The sequence below is a fragment of the Pinus tabuliformis genome, chromosome 9 (assembly GCF_031772625.1).
Source record: "Pinus tabuliformis cultivar Carrire ecotype Pingquan chromosome 9, CPIR1, whole genome shotgun sequence".
NCBI lineage: Eukaryota > Viridiplantae > Streptophyta > Pinopsida > Pinales > Pinaceae > Pinus > Pinus tabuliformis.
Window position 1 is genome coordinate 40,797,991 of NC_142307.1, and position 21,851 is coordinate 40,819,841.

General features: G+C 39.5%; 1 protein-coding gene across 5 annotated transcripts in view; it reads left to right on the top strand.

Annotated features, from left to right (window-relative positions):
• The first annotated feature begins 2,623 nt into the window (after positions 1-2,623).
• The window catches only part of LOC149147049 (phosphatidylinositol N-acetylglucosaminyltransferase subunit A-like), a 318,990-nt gene continuing 299,762 nt past the window's right edge, over positions 2,624-21,851 (top strand). For 2 of the 5 annotated variants that reach the window (XM_089440600.1, XM_089440597.1), the window contains exons 1-2: positions 2,627-2,902; positions 3,993-4,139. In XM_089440600.1, coding sequence (XP_089296726.1) covers positions 4,002-4,139 — 138 coding nt within the window. In that variant the 5' untranslated portion in view covers positions 2,627-2,902; positions 3,993-4,001. Of the gene's footprint in view, positions 2,903-3,962; positions 4,140-21,851 lie in introns of all 5 variants that reach the window. The other 3 variants (XM_089440601.1, XM_089440599.1, XM_089440598.1) reach the window with 3 other exon arrangements.

Sequence of the window (21,851 nt, forward strand, 5' to 3'; positions counted from 1 at the left end):
AAGTCTAAGGGTTTTGAACTTTGACAAAAAATCTTCAATGGGAGAAAAATTATTGGGGTCTAACGTAAGAACTTTTTTCGAATTGATGGGTTCTAATTTCATTTTTAATTCCAAAAGCTTTATTGAGCTGTTTCATTGTTTCATCAGGGGTATCAAGTTTTGCGATATGGAATCTAAGGCCTAGAGAAATAGACATCCCTATCAACTTACATGCTTGATCTTGCTTATTTTCCCATTTGACTGCATTATTTTAATCTTTAGGTTTAGACTCTCGGTCTGAGGCTATTCTATAAAGACCTTTACTTCTAAGTAAATCCTTCATGTAGGACACCCATTGGAAGTAGTTGTTGCTATCAAGAATAATTTGGCATGGACTTTCCGTTTTAACAGAAACTGAAGCTGTAGATGTTGAAACTAAGTGTTCTAGTGGAAAGATCTCGAAAAATTAAGCCGATTAAAAAAAATAGCTCTGAAAACGACTTTCAGATGAAGAAGTTATGGCTTTTTGAAGAAAAGTTGTTGAAGATGCCAACGAAGTATGTGAATGTGCAGAAGTGAATGATAATGTTATATTTAAAAAAAAAATTCCCTTTTTTTTTTTCTAACTTAATCTAATTAACTCACATTTATTTATTTATTTTTAATGTGATTCACTTTTATAATTAATGAAAGTCACTTTTACAATGGTACTTTATAAGCTACGCACAAAATTGTAACTTAAATAAAAGCTAAAGTGACTTTATAATTATAAGTGACTTACTTTTTATAACGGGTGAGAACACTTTTACACAAAGTAGTTTTAAAACATAAATTACGTGAGTTTTTTGAAAAAATAACTCAACAAAAGGAAAGACTTGAACTCAAGACCTCTATACTCATAAAGTAACTTTGAATCAAGTGAGCTAGTTTAAAAGGTTAGTGATTTTTGAAAAAGAGGAAGATTTTTTTTTTTAGTCACTGAAGCTTTGGAGTGCGTGCTTACTTGAGAAAACTCTTTTTGCCTACAAAACAAAAAACCACACAACCCAAAACGAACATGCAAAAAACAACAAAACCTCGCTCGAAACTAAATATTTTCTTCAATGTTTCTGATCTTCTGAGATCACACTAAGGCGTGGTGGAAAAAAGCATATGCATGAGAAAAATCCTTCCTTTCTGTTTCTGATTTTCCCAGATCGCATAGAGTCGAGGGGCAAAGAGTCACGGGGCAAAGAGCATACGCAGAAATGAAAGGTATGGATCCAGTAATAAAAAACAGAGAGATAAATAAACTGAAATAAACAGAGAGATAAATAATTAAAACTGCAAATAAACACTGTATACCTCCAAATCTTAAAAATGACGTAGCTAGTGTCAACATAAACTTTTTTGCGTGAAACAAAAGGGGTTCTTCACTGGAACAGATGCTCCTAACACAATAGAGTAGTCCTCTCGGCCCAAAGCGGTCAGAAACAATAGATCTAGGAAACGACAACAGGATGCAGTTGTACCAGCTTTGGATTTGGATCACCAACGGATGCGGCCCTCAAATAGCTCTGATATCATGTAAGAATTTACAGGGTAAGTTCCTTAGATAGAACACCATGGGACACCGCTTACAAACACATCACAGATCAGTACACCAGTGTTCTTGACATGGTTAAAACCCTCAAAGAGAAACAATCCACGACCACTGCAGGAATTTATTAATGTAAAAGAAAGCAAATTTACATAAGTTTTTCTCATGAGCCAATGGTATTGACCCATGGTATTTACGTGGAATGTAGCGTATTTAAATGGGAGAATTAAACTAGCATAGATCCATATTTATTCTGGGTCTACTATGGCCCGAGAGGGATCAAATATCCTAACATGCAAACTAGCATAAAGTGAAAAAAGATTTGATCCCTCTCGGTGCTTGGTAGATCTAGAGTAAAATTGGATCTTGGTTAAAATTTTTATTTGGTCTTATATATACTCTATTTAGAATTCAAAAATACAATTTCAACATCTCCCCATACTCAATCAACATTTTACACTCAATTATAAACACTACCTTTTAAAATTGCAATCGTAACATTTCACACCTTGCACCAAAATCACACTGTCAAATTCATCCAAATTGTAAATTCGCATCCCACAACCCAGTGTGAGGAGAGTATGAAGGGATGTGTAAGTTTGTATGTCCATGGGTGCCCCTTTAAAATAAAATTTATGTTCTAAATAGAAAAATAATATCAGCGATAATTAAAAAAAATATATTGTAAAGTAATTAGAAGTAAAAAAAAAGGTTAACATAAAGTGTTTAAATCTTATATTTTTCAAAAATATTTCCACTAAAAATTCAAATAAACTATTTGAAGATCTATGTTAAGTAATTTATATTGATATCAATTTTATATATATCTATATATTAAAAAAAATTAAATTTTTATAAATAAAATCTTAATTTAACCTTGTATATATTTTATTTAGCATTTAAAAATACAATTTCAACCATTAAAACTAACACATGTTATTTTGTATCTTAAAAATTTAAAAATATATGATCCCTCTACTCTCATCATCCATGATTAATATGGATATACGATGGTTGTACATTTCAATACAAATGACAACACCTTTATATGATACTGGTCTTCTGATATTTTATACATTAAATATATTATATCTGGTGCAGGAGGTATTCGCCCCTCTGCGAATGGGCATTTCAAGCAGGCTAGCTAACGATTACAAACGGATTCCGTTTATTCAAATTGTCTGTCCATGCTTTCCGATCGCCCTAACAGTTCCGGCGAAGGGATTTTGTCACTTTTCGATTCCACTATGCATGCTTTCCGAACCCCCTGAGCTGCACCCTATGAACATTTCAATGGAAACTAGTTCAAAGAATGAGTTTTAACTATTGCAAGCAACCTACGAGGTAAACCGTAGATCTGAATATGTGGACACCGCATTCCTTTAATTTAGAAATAAACAAATTTCAACAAATTCCTCTAAAAACAATGAATTTAGATATGAATTTAAGTGCAGTATTAATGGAAATGAGATTCTTTCTATTCGACATAATTCAAGAGATGAATTCGAAAGAATTTGTTCGTCATTCCTTCAAATCCGACCAATTTCGAACTTCTTGTTGGAAAGTGGTGGAACTGGGTGACTTGACCACAATATCAACTTCCCTTTTGATGTTTTTTTCAGAGAAAAAAGCTGTATTTGATTATATTGAGATCATATAATTGTCTGGGGAACATATGAGAAGAAAAACTTTTGAAAAAGATCAAAATAGACATGCATGGTCGGATTTGAACTTCCCTTTTGATGTTATACCAGCAAAAATTGCGATTTGTGGATTTATTTGAGTTATTTGTTAATGTGATTGAAGAAAATACTTTGACATAGATGATAGATTTTTGGCCTCTTCAAATCTATCAGCTTCAAATCTTTACGGATCAATCCCGTGTGAGGAGGAAGACCTGGAATTATTGTATCCCCAAAACAATTTCAAGCACGCCGGAAAAACTTACGCTAATCCTAAAATTTCAGTTAACCCTAAAATGGAAAATAGAAGCTCTTTCAATTGAAAAATATTCTGTTCTAACTTCTGATTTTTAGAAGTGTGTAGCATATTATAAAACAAAGGAATTTTTATGCATATTTTGTTTGAAAAATTTAATTCTTATTCTTGAAAACTGTTTTTAATGTTTTTTTCTAAATCCAACGCAGACTACCCGATAGTTTGTCACATTTTTGGACCCTTACAATCTGTGACACTTGGAATACAGCCAAAAACGAAACTGTAGCGAGGAAATTAGAAGTTTTTAAACTCTCTATCCTATTAGCCTTCGAGCATTATAACAAATATTGCATCTTTACATGTTTTCGGACATAATACTTGTTATCAGTTACATTTTATGAAAGCCTACTGAATGCAAATGTCCCAGAATTGTTTCAAGCTTCTAATGGACTCTAGTTCACCACAGCTCCTGACAAATTAGAGTTAAATATGGCAGAAAGAAATCATGGTGGAATCCAGGAGCAGCGATCAGTTTCAGCAACACAGAATTCTGATGGTATCTGATTTCTTTTACCCCAATTTTGGAGGAGTTGAAAATCACATTTATTATCTTTCACAGTGCCTGCTCAAATTTGGGCACAAGGTATGTGCAGTCATGCAAGTCTTATTTAATTAATTTTTATCTGCAAATGGTAAGTTTTCAGAGCTGGCTATGTTTATGTTAAACTGAATATTAGTAACTGAAATACATTTTTGTCAATTAGTTTTCATGCTGAGATCTAATTCAACACAACAACTTCTCTGAACTTGTCCCGAGTCATCTAGTTCATCTGCTTGTAGAAGGTGATCGTTTTTTACGGTTGAAAACAATGTCACTCTAATGCAATAGCAGTTGCACTCATAGTTACAACTTTTTATGTGATAGAAAAGCAGGATGGACTGAAACAATATGACATATGGAAAGGATAATACTAAATAGTAAATTACATTTAGTGGTCGCATTCATAGCAACAACATTATGTATGTCAGAAAAATGGGATGAATTGAACCAATAAGACCAATATAGAAAGGGAAATAGTAAGTTACGTTTTTTGTTAAAAAAACTTTCATTTATATTTATCCAGGAAACCTGTACATACTATAGGCAGGGTGCCTTATGCCTGTGATTTGGACTTAAAAAAATATAAAAGGATACATTCCTCATATATAGACTGCCTAAACATGCACCCATACATCAATACAGAATATACAAATATATCTTCACTACAAAAACATATCAGAATACTAAGTTGACAGTACTGGGTTGACGTGAGCTGAATTGCCAGACAGAATAGTGTGTGATGTCGGCTGCCTTATGGGGATCTTTCTGCTCGAGAGTTGGAGATTCCTCGTCAATGTATCAAGACAGTTGCTGGGACCGTACATTTTCAACTAGTGTGCCCAAAGCATTGGGAAGCTTCCTCTTAACTGTCCCATTTTTTGCCATGTGTCATAGTACTTGACTTCAGTCAACAGTAGTTCAATGTATTCAGTACCTTCTGCTTGAAGCTGATTTGCCTTTTGTAGATTTTTTGTGTTTCCTGTACCCTTCCCTTGTTTCAATTTCTTTGCGTATGGTTTAACGTCTACAGACCCACACATACTGATATACATAAACTTTAATGCAAATTTAAAAGAACATTACAGGACTATCACTACACTTCTTTTCAGCTGATAGAAAATAGAGACGAGCATTTACACAATTTGAGACACTTGTTTTTGGTCAAACATAGACCCTAGAAAAAACCACAAGGGGAAACCCAGTTATATGGAGATTTTTATTTTTGCTCTTCTTAGGAAAATTATTACAGCATTAAAACACAGGGCACTTATCTCCCTTGGAAAGTGTGCCACAGTCTGGCAAACTAGCCTTGGAATGTGTGCCTCAGTCAGTCCTTTTCTTCCTCAAGTTCTGGGCCAGTCTGTACTCCACTGCCCAAATTTTCAGGACACAGTACAGCATTAAATGCCTTGAAATTCAAGCCACAGGTCTGACTCTTTCTTCCTGGAGATTCGTGAGACAACCCTCAATAAAAGTACTGAATCAGACTTGATTTCAGTGCTGTCAGACCAGCATTAATTGCCTTGAATTTTGTGCTGTCTGTCTGCCCAAACACCCTTGAAAATTCCACTGGAAGACACCCTGACAGATGTGGAAATGCGAGCCTCTGACAGGTTGAATATCTGCCTCGAAAATCATGCAGGAAGCCTTTTCTTCTTGCCTCGAAAACATTGCTGTAATCTTGTGCCTGTAAATTCTAGGAATTCAAGCCTCTCCCAGCTTGAACTCGGCCTGCATTGGAGCTGCTGTAGGGGCTTCTCCTGCTGCAAAAGTGCTATCTCAGTCTCAAACTCTCCTCCTTGCTCTTCTCTTCTCCTCCACAAATGCACATGTAGAATGAATGAGCTCTCATGCCCTTTATTTTTCCATTTTACCCCCATTAATATGAGAGAACCCTAATCCTTTTGATCTATGGCTGAGATTAGCTCTCAGCTCTCATAGATCAATGATGGAGATCTAATTTTCACCTGACCCCTTTTTTCATGTGTCCCCCCTCATTAATGAGCTCCCTAGTCACTTTATAACTTTAAGTTGTAGGTTGTATCTTTTTTCTCATAAAGTCACTTTATAAAATTTAAAGTACATAGTACTAAAGAACTTCATAAAGTGACTTTTATGTCACATGACTTTAATAACTCTTAAAGTCACTTGCTAAAAAGGTGTTTCAATGTGTTTTCCCAGGCAAAAAGGCTAAAGCACTAGGAAACACCTCCTTGGTACCTTTTCTCAACACTCCTTACCGAGGAAGGTGTTTCTCACCTCTCCCATCTTATCTATGAAATACACATGCTTGCCCCTTGGGAATGACTTGGTGAGAATGTCTGCAACCTTCTCCTTAGTGGATATATACTTAAGCTTCATTGCTCCTCTCTGAACCCAATCCCTGATGAAGTGGTACTTCATCTCTATGTGCTTTGACCAGTCATCAAATAGTGGATTCTCCGTGAGTTTAATGCAACTATGATTATCACAGTATATTGTAGTTGGTCTCAACCTCTGACCAAATAAGCCACACATTATCTTGCGAAGCCAAATTGCCTAGCAAATGGCTTGACTAACTGCAATATGCTTAGCTTCCGTTGATCTCAGTGCCATTGATCTTTGCTTCCTGTCGAACCATGACACCACTGCCAAACCCAGCATGAAAGCCCACTTGGACTTACTATTTCGGTCACTAGCACTGCTTGCCCAGTCTGAGTTTGTACAACCTGTCAACTTGGCTCCATCTCCTCGAATATGGTCTAGACCTTAGTCCATTGTACCCTATACGTACGTAATACATGTTTTTCAACCACCCAGTGCACCCTCCCGGGTCCATCATAAACTAACTCAGTGTGTTAACTGCAAAACAAATATCTAGCCTAGTGTTGACCATATACATCAATGAACCAATCAATTGCCGATACATAGTGGGGTTCACCAACTCGGAATTTGAAGCATGCAACTTCTTCTAGTTGTTGATCACAGGCGTAGCCATAAGCTTGCTCTCCTCCATACAAAATCTCCTTAGTATGTCACCTACATACCTGCCTTGGCCCATAAAGATATGCCCATCCTCTTGCCAAACCTCCATCCCCAAAAAATAATGCATTAGTCCCAGATCGTGTTGGAAAATGTAAAGTGGCAGCTATTAATTCAATTTTCCTTAACCTTAATATTTTTTCTGTGAACTTATTAGACTTCTTATGTTCTTTACTTAGATATTTTCATCAAACAAATATTAGGAATAGAAAAAGCAACAATAGATGACACAAATGTTAGGCTCTCAACTAGGGCAAAACCCCTCCAAAGGGAAAGCCCAAAGAACTCTTCTCTTCTTAGAATCTGTTTCAAATGAGATACAAAGACCCAAATCCTAGACCAAGTCCTTCTCTTAGTACCAAGTCAGCCCTTCCTCAAGTCCTTCTGTGAATTTGCACCAACTAGCTACAAACTGCAACTTCGACCTGCCAGCTTCAATACTGCAACTTCGACCCTACAATTTCAGCATTGCAGCTTCTAAGGAAACCCTGATTCAACCTCCTCTTGAGACCTTCCTAGAGCAAGACTGCTCCTCCTAAGGTCAACGAGGTCCAAATATAGTATTCTTTATTCCAGCTACAAGATGCTGTACTTCATCCTGGTGCAACTCGGATTTGCAACTTCGACCTCTTTTTGCAGCCTAGAAACCCTAGAATTTCGCATGTGTGAGATAGATAAAGCCCCAAAACAAGATATTTCGTCCTCCCAGCATCTTCTAGACCTTCACTCTCCTTTTTTGCTTCCTTTAGCTACAAATTGAACTTCTTCTTGAGATAGTGAAGTTGTGAGTAAGTGAGTGCCAAATGATATCAAATTGCTCCTTTATATAGCCTTTCCAAGGGGTCAAATTCCCTCCTTTAGGACGACTTGATGTTGCCAGGGCCGACTTGTACTTTAGGAATTTCCAAGACTTTCTAGACGCAAAAGTAATTCTTTTTACAATTACATTTTGCTCGGAAGTGTAAAAATTATATCACTGCAACATTTGATTTACTTTGCCTACTTCTTTTCCAATAAGTTATTTATGAAATTACTTCAATAAACATTAAAATAAATTTTGTTGCAGATATCACACCATAATACAGAAACAAACACATACACAAGAATCAACACATCGACACAGATATTTGGACAACAGTCCCCGAAAAAACCCAATATGGGAAGACTGGTGCAGCAAGGGAGGATTTTATTATTCAGCAATTCTTCAGTACAACAGGGTGCCCAACTGGCTTACCCAACAGAGAGAAAAATTCTCCAGCATTTCTTCTAGTCCCTTTGTCAACCCGACTGACCTCTGCATAGCTCCCAGACACTCTGCGTCAGCCCTTGCTTGTCTCCGTCAGCCCTGGGCCTCTCTGTGTCACCCACGCAGGCCCTCTAGTGACTGTGCAGTCTACTGCTGCCTCTGGGTTTGCCTGAGCGGCTCTGCGTCTACCTCTCCTGCCTCTGCGCTGGTCTTTTGGTGCTGATCTCGACTCTCTATTCCGTACTTGCTGCCTCCTACTGCTCTCTATACCACCAGTTCGAATTTCTCAGCTAACCCCACTCCAGAAATCGAATTGACTGGTCTCCCTCAGTATCTCTTCCAACTGACCCTCAAGTTTCTTCTTATACTTTTCTCGTTGGTCCATCAATGACTGAAATTAAATCTCTAATCAACGGCTAAGATTAGATTTGGCTTGATCCATGAGTTTTGGACCATTCTAACCCAGTTTTATATTAATACCCATTAATATTTTATTTTTCCTAAGTTTAGACTTAGGAACTCCATTAAAAATATTAATTATTTTAATATCTCCCAAACTGATAGAATCTGCCCAAATCATTTCTAGGTCTTGGATATCTCATGTGCTTTAGCCTCTCAACCAATTTTCGTGGCTAGAGCACATCCGATGCTACCACAAATCAACACTCCCTTTTAGCGAGGACTGTCCTCTAGTAATACTCCTCACTGAGTATCACCCTGATCATCTAGCATCGATCCCTGTGCTGATGCTAAGCCTCCCTACCCAACATCCTCTACATCGCTGCATCCTGTACTACTGCCCATGGCTCTGCCACTACTGCATCTGTACGATAGCTCCCTCTGCATCCGTGCTATTGCTGGTCCTTTCTCCCAACACTGCAACTCCCTCTGCATCTATGCTGCTATCACCCCCATTTCTGCTACTGAAACAAATTCTTTATCATTCGCATCATTTCCCTGAAATAATCAAACTTTGTCCTTCCAAGGGCCTTGGTGAGGATGTTTGCCACCTTTTCTCCTGTAGGAGTGTAGCTCGACTATACAACTCCTCGTTGGACACAGTCTCTGACAAAATGACACTGGATATCAATTTGCTTTGACCGATCATGAAACATTGGATTCTCAGAGTGCTTGATGCAATTTTGATTATCGCACATGATCCTGGTCGCCTCCATTTTCCTTCTGAATAGGTTCACAAGCAGTTTTCTAAGCCATATGGCCTCACACGAAGCTGTGCTCGCCGCCATATATTCTGCCTCAGATGAAATCAGAGCCATTGACTTCTTTTTCCCACTGCACCAGGAAGTCATTCCTGATCCAATGTTGAAACAGTACCCAGAGGTACTTTTCTGATCCACTGAACTTCCTGCCCAATCTGCATCAGTAAATCCACTCAATTTGATATCCTTACTCCTGGTGTACAAGAGTCCACAATTGACTATTCCCTGTAAATCCCTGACAACATGTTTGGCTGCTGCCTAGTGCGCCCTCTTCGGCTCCACAATGAATTGACTGAGGGTGTTGACAATGTAGCAAATGTTTGGCTTGGTATTGACCAGATACATCATGGACCCTATGAGCTGCCTGTATAAGGTGGGATCAACATCCTTGTCTTCTAATATATCAATCTTCTTCTAGTTGGTGATCATTGGAGTAGCCATGGGTCTACAGTCTTCCATCTTGAATCTTTTCAGGATTGCTATAGTTTACCTCCCATGCCCAAGGAAGATCTCTCCTTCTCGCTGCCAAACTTCCAACCCTAGGAAATAATGCATTCGTCCCAAATCCTTCATATTGAATTTTGTGGCTAGATTCTTCTTGCAGTCCCCAATGAGCCTGGATGACCCTGTCAGAAAGAGATCATCCACATACAATACTAAGATCAACGACTCATTCTCTACAAACAGATAGTAGAGATTTGGATCTACGTCACTCTTAACAAATCCCATCTTCTACAAGTAGCCATTGATTCTACCATACCATGCTCTAGGTGCCTATTTCAGCCCATACAAGGCTTTCTTCAACCTGCATACACGACACTTCTTCTCATGTGTCTCAAAGCCCTCTGGTTGTTCAATGTATACCTATTCTTCTATTACCCCGTTCAGAAAAGCTGTTTTGACATCCATCTGATGAATCTCCCACCCCATCTGAGCTGTAAGAGATATCACGATTTTAATAGATGTATACCTGGCTACCGGGGCGAAGGTCTCCTCGTAGTCAATTCCTTCCTTCTGAGCATACCCCTTAGCCACAAACCTGGCCTTATATTTCTCAACACTACCGTTTGCAGCGTATTTGATCTTGTAGATCCATCTCGAACCTACCACTGATCTGTCTTGAGGCCTTGGCACTACCTCCCAGACATCGTTCACCATAATGGAGTTGTACTCCTCTACCATCGCATCTAGCCAAACCTGATGTTGAGCTGCCTCTTGGAAACTGGTAGGCTCCCCATCCTGAGCTACTAATGCTTGATATCTATCTGGCTGTTTTCGCTCCCTCCGATTGTTTCTTGGCGCACCAATGAAGTCCTCTGTATCTCGCAGAATCTGATGAAGTTCCCTGCTAGTTCTCCCTTTGCTAGCAGGTGCTTCTGTTAGCTCCTCCTCCTCATCCTGTGAATCTTCCTGACCCGAGGAAGAATTCTTTACTTCCGTTGGTTGAAGAGGTTTAACCAATGACTCTTCTTTTGACTGCTCCTCGGAAGGCATTTCACAAGATTTTCTGAAAGCCCTCTCCTCCATGAACTTCACATCTCGTCGAACCACTACCTTCTTGCTCCTTGGAAGATAGATTCTGTATGCCTTAGCTTTCCCCACTAGATATCCCTTTTCCGCAGTTTGATCCAACTTTTTCCTCTTTTCCTCGGGTACGCGACAATATGATAAACTCCCAAATATCTTGAACTGACTGACTTCAGGTGTCTTCCCTATGAAAACTTTCTTTGGATTAATTTTGCCCAATGCCCGATGATAGATTCTGTATGCCTTAGCTTTCCCCACTAGATATCCCTTTTCCGCAGTTTGATCCAACTTTTCCTCTTTTCCTTGGGTACGCGACAATATGATAAACTCCCAAATATCCTGAAATGACTGACTTCAGGTGTCTTCCCTATGAAAACTTTCTTTGGATTAATCTTGCCCAATGCCCGATGAGGAGTCCTGTTTTGAACATAGATTGCTGTGTTGCATGCTTCTGCCCACAGGAATTTTGGCATATTCTGATCATATATCATGGCCCTAGCTGCTTCTACAATAGTCCTGTTTTTCCTTTCTGCTAAACCATTCTGCTCCGGATTGTAAGGAGCTGTCCACTCTCTTCTGATGCCCTCCTTCATTTTTGATAATATCGGCAAAATATTGGCGAGGGTCCAGATAACATCTTATCGGCAATATCGACAAATATTGACAAGCATAAAAAATGCATAATATATTTTGTTTTGTTTTTTTGTTTTTTCAGATTTCTAAACATATAAAGCAATAACAATATGAACTAAACACATTGGCACATAAATATGAAGAAAACACTGATATATATGATGTCAAGTAGAAATGATACATCAAACTTCAAAGGCGATACCAAATCCTGATGATCCCTGATAATTGTCCAATCAAGGACTCAAACAAAATAACATCACATATCCTGCTGATCCCTGATAATTGTCCAATCAAGAACTCAAACAAAATAACATCACATATATAAACTTATATGTAGCAAAACAAATAAAGCTCGCAGTTATCTTTTTGTCTTGTTCAACAATTGCTTTAAGAGCTTTTTGTATAACCTCCGCACTAGAAACCATACAAGACATTACATTTGCATCATGTGCAGGGAGTCTAGCCAGATGGTATTTCAATCACGTAACCCCTCCTGACATCTTGGTCCCACACAAATTGCATGATATATATGCTCGATTTGCCCCACCAACAAGCACCCCATACTTCCAAAATGGGTCCAAGGCTTTTGGCATATTTGACATTTGTAGTGAATTAATTCAAACCTAGGGCACAAAAAAAAATGGCATTAAACCCCCCAACACAAAAAATAATAATTAATAACCACCTCATTTAAAAAAATTACTACATTATTTGCATTTTGCAATGTGAATGAAAAATGGCAATAAGAGGGTGCATAAGAAAGTTGAAAAAAAAATGAAGCTTGCTGTCCAAATATGGAGAAAACCCTTGCATTGGCTCATGGGCATGAAAATCATAGCAAATGGAAAAAAATCAAAGAAACATAATGTTGCTAGGCAAAGAGGCAAGCAAGCATAACCCTAAATCTATGAAAAATCATTAACATAGGGGTTTTTAAGAACATCCCTGTTAATGGAAGAAATGAAGTTTGTCTCATTGTCCTTCAATCTTTGATCCACAAAAAAATCTTAGTTGGTGGTGATAATCGTCGTTTGATCCTCAATCCCTCCTTGACCAATGTTGCATGAAGCGGGGGCGAAGCGGAAGCGTTTTTTGGAAGCGCGGACGTGGAAGCGTCATTTTCCAAAAATCTAGGAAGCGAAGTGTCCGCAGAAGCGTCTGCTATATATATATATATATTTTATATTTTTTTGCATTTATACTCAAAACAAACATCCCAAATACCAAATTAATTGTAGAAAACATGAAAACATGCATATTTTTGCATAAATCAAGATAGATATAACATCCATTGTACATTAATGATTAATTATTCGAGCATCAACCATTTAGATGCATCAACAATCTAGAATCTAGATTCTTCTCCTCTTGTCCAGCCTGGAAGCCAATATAGAGAAATCAAAATCACTTTCTCTTGTGCAATTTTCTGAAAATCTGTGCGAGTTTCCTGACGTGTATGCCTCTGCATCATGGTTTCGACCCATAATTGATTTTCCCTTTCTGTCTCTGATTATTTGCTCCGATACCATGTGAAAATTCTATCACTGCAACATCTGATTTACTTTGCCTACTTATTTTCCAATAAGTTATTTATGAAATTCCTTCAATAAACATTAAAATAAATTTTGCTGTAGATATCACACCATAATACAAAAACAAACACATACACAAGAATCAACACATTGACACAGATATTTTGGATAACAATCCTCGGAAGAACCCAATGTGGGAAAACCGGTGCAGCAAGGGAGGATTTTATTATTCAGCTATTTGTTAGTACAACAGGGTGCCCAACTGGCTTACCCAACAGAGAGAAAAATTCTTCAACATTTCTCCTAGTCCCAGCATCAGCCCGGCTGACCTCTGCGTAGCTCCCAAACACTTTGTGTCAGCCCCTGCTTGTCTGCGTCAACTCTGGGCCTCTCTGTGTCACCCATGCAAGCCCTCTAGTGACTGCGCAGTCTACTACTGCCTCTGCGTCTGCCTCTCTTGCCTCTGCGTCTACCTCTCCTGCCTCTGCGCTAGTCTTCTGGTGCTGATCCCGGCTCTCTGTTTCGTACTCGCTGCCTCTTGCTGCTCTCCAGACCACTAGTTCGAATTTCTCATCTAACCTCGCTCCAGAAATCGAACTAACTGGTCTCCCTCAGTATTTCTTCCAATTGACCCTCAAACCTCTTCTTATACTTTTCTCATTGGTCCATCAATGACCGAGATTAAATCTCTAATCAACGGTTAAGATTAGATTTGGCTTGATCCATGACTTTTGGACCATTCTAACCCAATTTTATATTAATACCCATTAATATTTTATTTTTCCTAAGTTTAGACTTAGGAACTCCATTAAAAATATTAATTATTTTAATATCTCCCAAACCGGTTAGAATCTGCCCAAACCATTTCTGTGTCTTGGAGATCTCATGTGCTTTAGCCTCTCCACCAATTTTTGTGGTTAGACACATCCGATGCTACCACAAATCAACATGAAGGGTCTTATAAACACGATGTTGACTTCTTTGACTCATGACAATAAATCCTATGACCTAACAAGCCCTAGAAGCACGAAGAACATGCTTTTACCTAGAAGACCATCAATAAAGAGCATGTAACCCATGTTTTAATAATAGTAACTATTATTTTTCTTCTCTTTTTTGTTACATAGGATACATATTGAAATGAGTACAACAATTATGAATACTGAAACTAGTTACATTTTCAACATATTAGTCATGTCAAACTATGAAGCAAGGTCCCTCTTGCGGTGCCGAATGAGTCTTTCCTCTCTTGTAATAAACAAATCATACACATACAAAATCAGAATGAGTGGATCCTCACCAACCATAATGAAATATAGGTTTGGATCTGCCTCACTCTTCTGGAAACCCGTTTGCTGTAAGTAAGCATCGATTCTCTCATAGCATGTTCTCAGTGCCTGTTTCAGTCTATAGAAGGCTTTCTTAAGCCTACACACATGAGACTCTCTCCCATGCACCTCAAAGCCCTGTAGCTGCTCAATGTACACCTCCTCTTGTATGACCCCATTGGGAAAGGCAGTCTTCACATCCATCTGGTGTATCTTTCATCTCATCTTAGTTGCTATGGAGATCATTACTCTAATAGAAGTATAACGAGCAACTGGTGTGAAGGTCTCATCATAGTCAATTTCCTCTACCTGTGAGAACCCCCATGACACAAATCTCGCTTTGAACCTCTCCATGTTAGTGTTATTGGAACCGAACCGGTTCCGATGGAACTGGCCGGTTCGACCGGTTTGGGGGCAAAACCGGTCTGAACTGGAAAAGTCTGGTTTGGTACCGAACTGGCTGGTTTCGTCACTGAACCGGCCGGTTCAGTATCGGTCCGGTCCGATACTGGTTCATAAGGCTTGGGCATAATTTTATTTTTATTTATTTATCTATATATATATTATTAATATTATTTTTCCTAGTTTCTAATGCTACTCTAGGCCCCCCCCCCCCAAAGCTATTTAAACACCCCGACCCCCTCTATTTCACTCACTCTATTCATTCGAGTCTCTTGCAATTCTTGAGCTGAGTTTGGTGAGGAGAATTTAGAGAGTTTTTTGTAGGGTTGTTTTGAGGGAGATTTTTTGCAAATTTGAAGAGTTGATTGAAGTCTTGGAGAGCTGTTGGAGAGTGTGTTTGAGCATATACACGCTAAGAAGAGGAACCGTTTGGAGCAAAAACGGTTAAATGACATGGTTTTTGTTATGTACAACATTAGGTTGAGACGCAACTAATTGTTGAATAAAACCCCTAAATCAAGCAACATTGTCTTGGGTGACTTTGATCCAACATTAGAATTGGTTATGGAGAGTCAAGCACCAACATTTGACAATGAAGACCTTTTTTGGTTGGATTTGGACCCACCTGCATAGGATGCAGAGGCAGATATATCAAAATCACTAGTAGCAGCTTCAGGGCTAGGGGAGTCAAGCCATAATCCCATTGCATACTTGGATGCTACTCATTCTTCAAATGAGGAGGAGGATGATGAGGAATGAGATGATGATTCTAATGATGATTGATGATTTGATCATTGATTTGCTATAGTTGTAGCTTGTAGTATTGTAGGATGTAGTATAACACTATGATCTATTATGTTATTTTGGACTATAAAGGCCTTTTAGAGACTACTTCTTGATGTTTGTGACATTTTTGGTTCAACGATGTTTTGCACTAAGTGTTATTTCGGTTATATGCACTATTACTTACTATATAAATGGGAACTTTTGCATATTTGTGTATAAATGGTTTGGATTCATATGGATGCACATGAATATATTTGTTTTTTCTTTAAAATATGAATATTTTATGTTTTTTTGGTAAACCGTTTTGTTTTTTTGTTTGTTTGTTTATTTTTATTTTTATTTTTGTTTTTTATTTTTAATTTTTCCGGTTTCGGTCCAGTTCTGATCGGTTCCTAGCCCACAAGGTTTTCCGGTTCGATGACCGGTTCGGTTCTGATAACATTGCTCCACGTTGCCATTAGCAACATGTTTGATCTTGTAGAGCCACATGGAAGTCACCACTGAATTCCTCTCACGTCTGAGTGTTGAGAAATCTATAGGGCAAGGGATAAAATGATTTCTCTTTTCTTGATAACTACTTGTGATATCTTTTTTACTTTTCATTACTTAATAGCTTCTTCTCTTATTGTTATGTTTGTTCTTATCATCAAACAACTACTAAAACAAGAAGAACAATAGTACACAAGAACACAAGATATAAGCTGCCAGCCAGGGCCAAAACCTCTCCACCTGAGAGGAAAACTCGTAAATCTCTTCTCTTCTTATAGATTCTTCAATTAAGGAATTCCCAGACCTCTAGACCAAGACCAATACCCTTTCAAGACCAAGTCCGACCTTTTTGACGATGTGCTTCCTTTGTCCAAGTCAAACCCAGTGAAAATCTCTTCTAGCAACACAGCTTCGACCCCCAGCTTCAAAATTTCGGCCTCTACTGCAGGTCTGAAATTTTTGGTTCCTGAAACTGCCACTGCATCCACACGTATGAGCAAAATTTAGCCTTCCAAGGCCTCTCAGCAACTTCACTTGGCTTGCTTCCTTGTCTAGGGCTGGTAGGTGACCTATTAGGCTCCTCTTCCAGTGAATTTGATCCTCTTCCTGTAACTTGAGAATTTTGACCTTGAAGCAATAAACCCTAACCTTCCTTCTTCACACATGTGAGAGTGAAGTAGCCCAAAAACCTTCTTCTTTGTCCTTCTCCTTCTTCGCTACCCTTCTTGTGCTTCTCCTTTGCTTAGATGATAAGAAGTGAATGTGTGTCCAAATGAGGCCGAGTTCCCTTCTTTATATGGGCTTCTAACGTGGATGCAGCTCCTCAAAATAGGTTGGCATCTTAGCTGCCAGGTTACTTCGTCTTGAAGGGTATTTTGACACTTTTAAATACAAAATTAATTCTTTTTACAAGTTTCAATGTACCCAATGGGGTCTTCAACTTATGATAATGACTCTTTTGACTTCTTGACCTAGGACAAACCCTAGAAGCACTCAATGGGTGCTTGACTTCTAAAATAAAAGACCTTAAGCATGAAACCCATGCTCCAAAAATAATGATAATAATTTTTCTTTTATTTTACAATATCCAAGAATCAAAAGTACATTTCATATTTATGAAGACCAAACCTAGTTACACACTTCTAATCACTCGACACTATCTCCCTCACATCATTCTTCATGATGGAGGCATATTCCTCCACCATGGGATCCCTCCAAATATGCTGATTCACAACCTAGTTGTAGCTAGTTGGCTCAGTCTCCACAACATCCACCACATAGCCACCCAACCTCTCTGGTGGTCTCCTCTCCCTAACTGACCACTTGGTTCTCCCCACTGTCTTCTGTGCTTCCTTCAGGGTCTCATGAAGCCATCTTGGCTTCCTCTTTTTTGAAGTAACCTCCTCAATTGGTATGGGAAAACCCTCCACTCGAGCCTCTCCTCCTGATGAGGATGCCCCTCTTGTGGTCTGTGGTGAACCTGTACTCTGAGATCTTGTGCTAGGTTATCTTGAACTCTATGATCATGTCATCCCAGAATAGGTGATCCTCCTAACCTTGGTGTACCACCAGAAGATCTTACTCTGGGCCTACTAGCACTGTAGTGGTTGATGATCTATGTGGATTACTTTGGGCCTACTTGTGAAAAACCCGTAGCGACAAGACGAGATTTATGCTTATCAACTTTTCCATCTGGTCCAAACTTGGTTCTGTAAACCCATTTGCATCTAAAAAGTTTTCGTCCCATTGGAAGAGGAACAATGTCCCATGTGTCATTTGCCAATAATGAACGATATTCTTCATTCATAGCTGCGCCCCAATCTGATGGCCTGAAGCTTTTGCAAAGGTGTTAGGATCATAATTCGCTGAAACTTGAGCTAGTAAAGAAGAGGCTCTATCGAACTGAGAACATGTACGACGCTGATCTATAAGATCACCTGCTGCATCCCGAGTAGCACAGAGCCTTTTTTGAAGCTGAGGAGCTGAAGGAAGATCCCGAGAAGGTGGGGGAGGATTGTCATCCTTGTTGTCATCATCTGAAGAAGGAATATTCTTAAAAGTAGAAGGGATAGAGAGAGGTGGCACATCCGCCGAACTAGGCTTGCAGGCCGATTTATTTTCAGCAAACTTTACATCTCTTCTAATGATAACATTTTTGGATTTAGGTTGAAGAAGTCTATATCCTTTGACATCTTCAGAAATCCAACAAAAATACATTTTTCATTCTTAGGTTCTAAGGCTTTATGTTTCTCATCTGGAATATGGGCCCATGCTTCACTTCCAAAAACACAAAAGTGACTTACATCTGGTTTACTTGAGCTCCATGCTTCTTCTGGAGTGATATTCTTTAAGACCTTAGTAGGAGTGCGATTTACTATGTAATTTGCACATTTAACTGCCTCTGCCCAAAAATTAAGTCCTTTAGATTGAAGCATACAATTAGCCATTTACTTTAAGGTGTGATTCTTCCTTTCAGCTACACCATTTTGTTGTGGAGTATCTGGAACAGTATGTTGCAATTTGTTAAATTATGGTATGTTCTATGCTTATAGCAGTTTACTTATCTTTCTTATTATTATCCATAGATTAGCAATCACATGTACATAAAGTAAAGTGCATATAGAACTTTAAACAATCGACAGAAAACAAGCCAAGACAAGAGACACAAGATGTGGCGGCTAGCCAGGGACAAACCCCAATATGGGGAAACCCTTTGATCAAATCTTCCTTTATCTTCAATAATTCAGCAGAGAGAAATAGTACATAAATCTGGTTTACATCAGCAACAACAAACCCTAGATCAGCCAAACTAGGGCAGACAATATCTTGCAAACCGACTGTCGGATCGGCTTGATTCCACCACCAAAAAATGCGGCCTTCAGAGGAGATCCAGATTCACCTACAATGTAGTTCTGAGAGACAGACTGATGGTCAACGCTGGTCAAATTTTGGTTTTGCAGTTGCAGCCCTAAATTCTGCACCTTCCTTCCACACATGTGAGAGAAGAGTCTCTTTTTGCGCAGTAGGAGAAGAACCTCTTTTCTGCGCAGGAGAGAGAGAGATGTGATGAGAGAGTGAGTCCAAATGAGGAAAAGGCCTCCTGTATTCATACACATCTGATAACATTTGAATAGATGCGACTGTTGGGCTTCTTAGCCTACATGAGTTGTTGGTAGGCTTGATAATAATTCCATAATCAAAATAAATTCATATCTCCATAAATACTTATCGGAATCAGATGATCTTTAGATCAATCCTACACCTCTCAACGAGAGGAATCTAATAAAAATATTTTCAGCCATGAATAAGATGACCCACATGGAGTTTGGCCCTAGTTGCCAAATTTAACACTCCCTCTCAACTAGGGAGAACTCCATCTGCAATCTGTCTGCCAGTCGCTACTATTCATCCATCAAATGCACTGCCCTGTACAACTTGACCCTTGCCCTGGTCTGCTCTATTTTGCCTGTTCTGCTTTGTCTTGTTCTGCCTTGTAGAGATCTGTACTGTTCTGCTCTGTTCCGTTCTGCCTTGTACTGATCTGCACTGCTGTGCTCTGTTCTACTCTGCTCTGCTTTGTTCTGTTCTGCTCTACTTTTGTCCAAATTATGAAGAAGAAGAAATGATCGAGGATGCATCATACTGACTCAAAGTCAGTGTCAAAGTATGTACCACTGGTCCCAGACCAGTCTCAACCAACCCGAAGTCAGCGTCATAGTGAGTACAACTCCTACAACTGGTCCCAGACCAATATCATCCTCCATTGACTCAAAGTCACTCTCAGAGTGCGTACCACTAGTCCCAGATCAGTCTCAACCGACCCGAAGTCAGCGTCATAGTATGTACCACTCCTACCACTAGTCCCAGACCAGTCCTTCATTGACTCGAAGTCAGTCTCAGAGTATGTATCACTGGTCCCAGACTAGTCTCAACTGACTCGAAGTCAGCGTCATAGTGGGTAAAACTCCTACCATTGGTCCCAGACCAGTGTCATTGATCCCAGATCAATGAAGGTCATCTTAGCATAGGGATTACGATAGATACAGTGATGCGTCCATCGGTACTACTATGGTCCCTATCCTCATTTCCCTACTCATTGATCAGAGGAGAGGTACTTCCCATGAGTCCCACACTGCATGGGTAGGATGCCTCAACAGGATAACTAATCAATCCTGTCCACAGGAGAGTGAATCATCCTGTCCCACAAGAGAGCGAATCATCTTGTCCACAGGATAGCAAATCATCCTGTCCATAGGAGAGCGAATCATCCTGTTCACAATCGCCAAGGAGAACACATAATCCAGGCCTCACAGGAGAACTAATCATCCTGCTACACAATCGTCATGGAGAACACATCATCTAGACCTCACAGGAGAACTAATCATCCTGCTACATAGTCGTTGTGGAGAACACATCATCCAGACCTCACAGGAGAACTAATCATCTTGCTACATAGTCGCCACGGGGTATCACAGGGAAAGTTTTGATTCTTTTACCCTGTACATGTACACCACCAGGGGATGGTGAGTCACCCTGTGGTCATATGTCGCTCCAAGAAGTACCCCGCGCCCCCCGAAGCTCCCAGAGCTCAATACATCATACAAGACCCTCATCAGAGGGTCTCTGAACGACACCAAGTCTTTCTCGGAAAGTAAAAAATTTGACCTTTCCTAGGGGCTTTGTCAGAATGCGGCGACCTGTTCATCAATACAGATATGTTGGAGCCTTATAGCTCCCCGCTGCACCATATCTCGAATATAGTGGTACCTGATATCGATATGCTTGGAGTGATCATGAAATACGAGATTCTCTGACAAACGAATCCCACTCTTGTTGTCACATCGGATCACGGTGGTATCCAATGTAAATCCAAACAGCTCAGTGAAGAGCTTTTGCAACCAGACTGCCTCATAGGAGGCCATGCTAGTAGCAATATACTCTGCCTCAGCGGTGCTCAGAGCCACCAGCTTCTGCTTCCTGCTCATCCAGGATATCGAAGCAGATCCCAAGGAGAAACAACACCCGGAGGTGCTCTTACGATCCACCACACTGCCTGCCCAATGAGCATCAGTGTATCCAAGTAGTCTCACATCTTCGGCAGTGTATCTTGACCCATATGTAATTGTGCCACGAAGATATCTTAACAAATTCTTGGCACCAATCCAATGTATGTGATGAGGTTCAACCATATGTTGACTTAATGTGTTGACTGCAAAGCATATATCTGGACGGGAGTTCGCTAAGAACATTAATGCTCTGACGAGTTGCCTATACTCGGTAGCATTTTGTAAAACAGGTCTAGCAGCACTACCGCTTAACTTTTTAAAGTCAAGCTCCATCGGGGTAGTTATATTCTTGCAGCCCATCATATCGAATCTTTCCAATATCTTCACCACATATTTTCCTTGAGATAGGAAAATTTCCCTTGGCTTTTTCCAGACTTCAAGTCCTGGGAAATAGTGCAGCAGTCCTAGGTCCTTCATTTCAAATTCAGAAGCCAACTCCCTCTTACATTTGTGAATGAGAGAGTCTGCACCTGTTAGGAAGAAGTCATCCACATACAACACCAG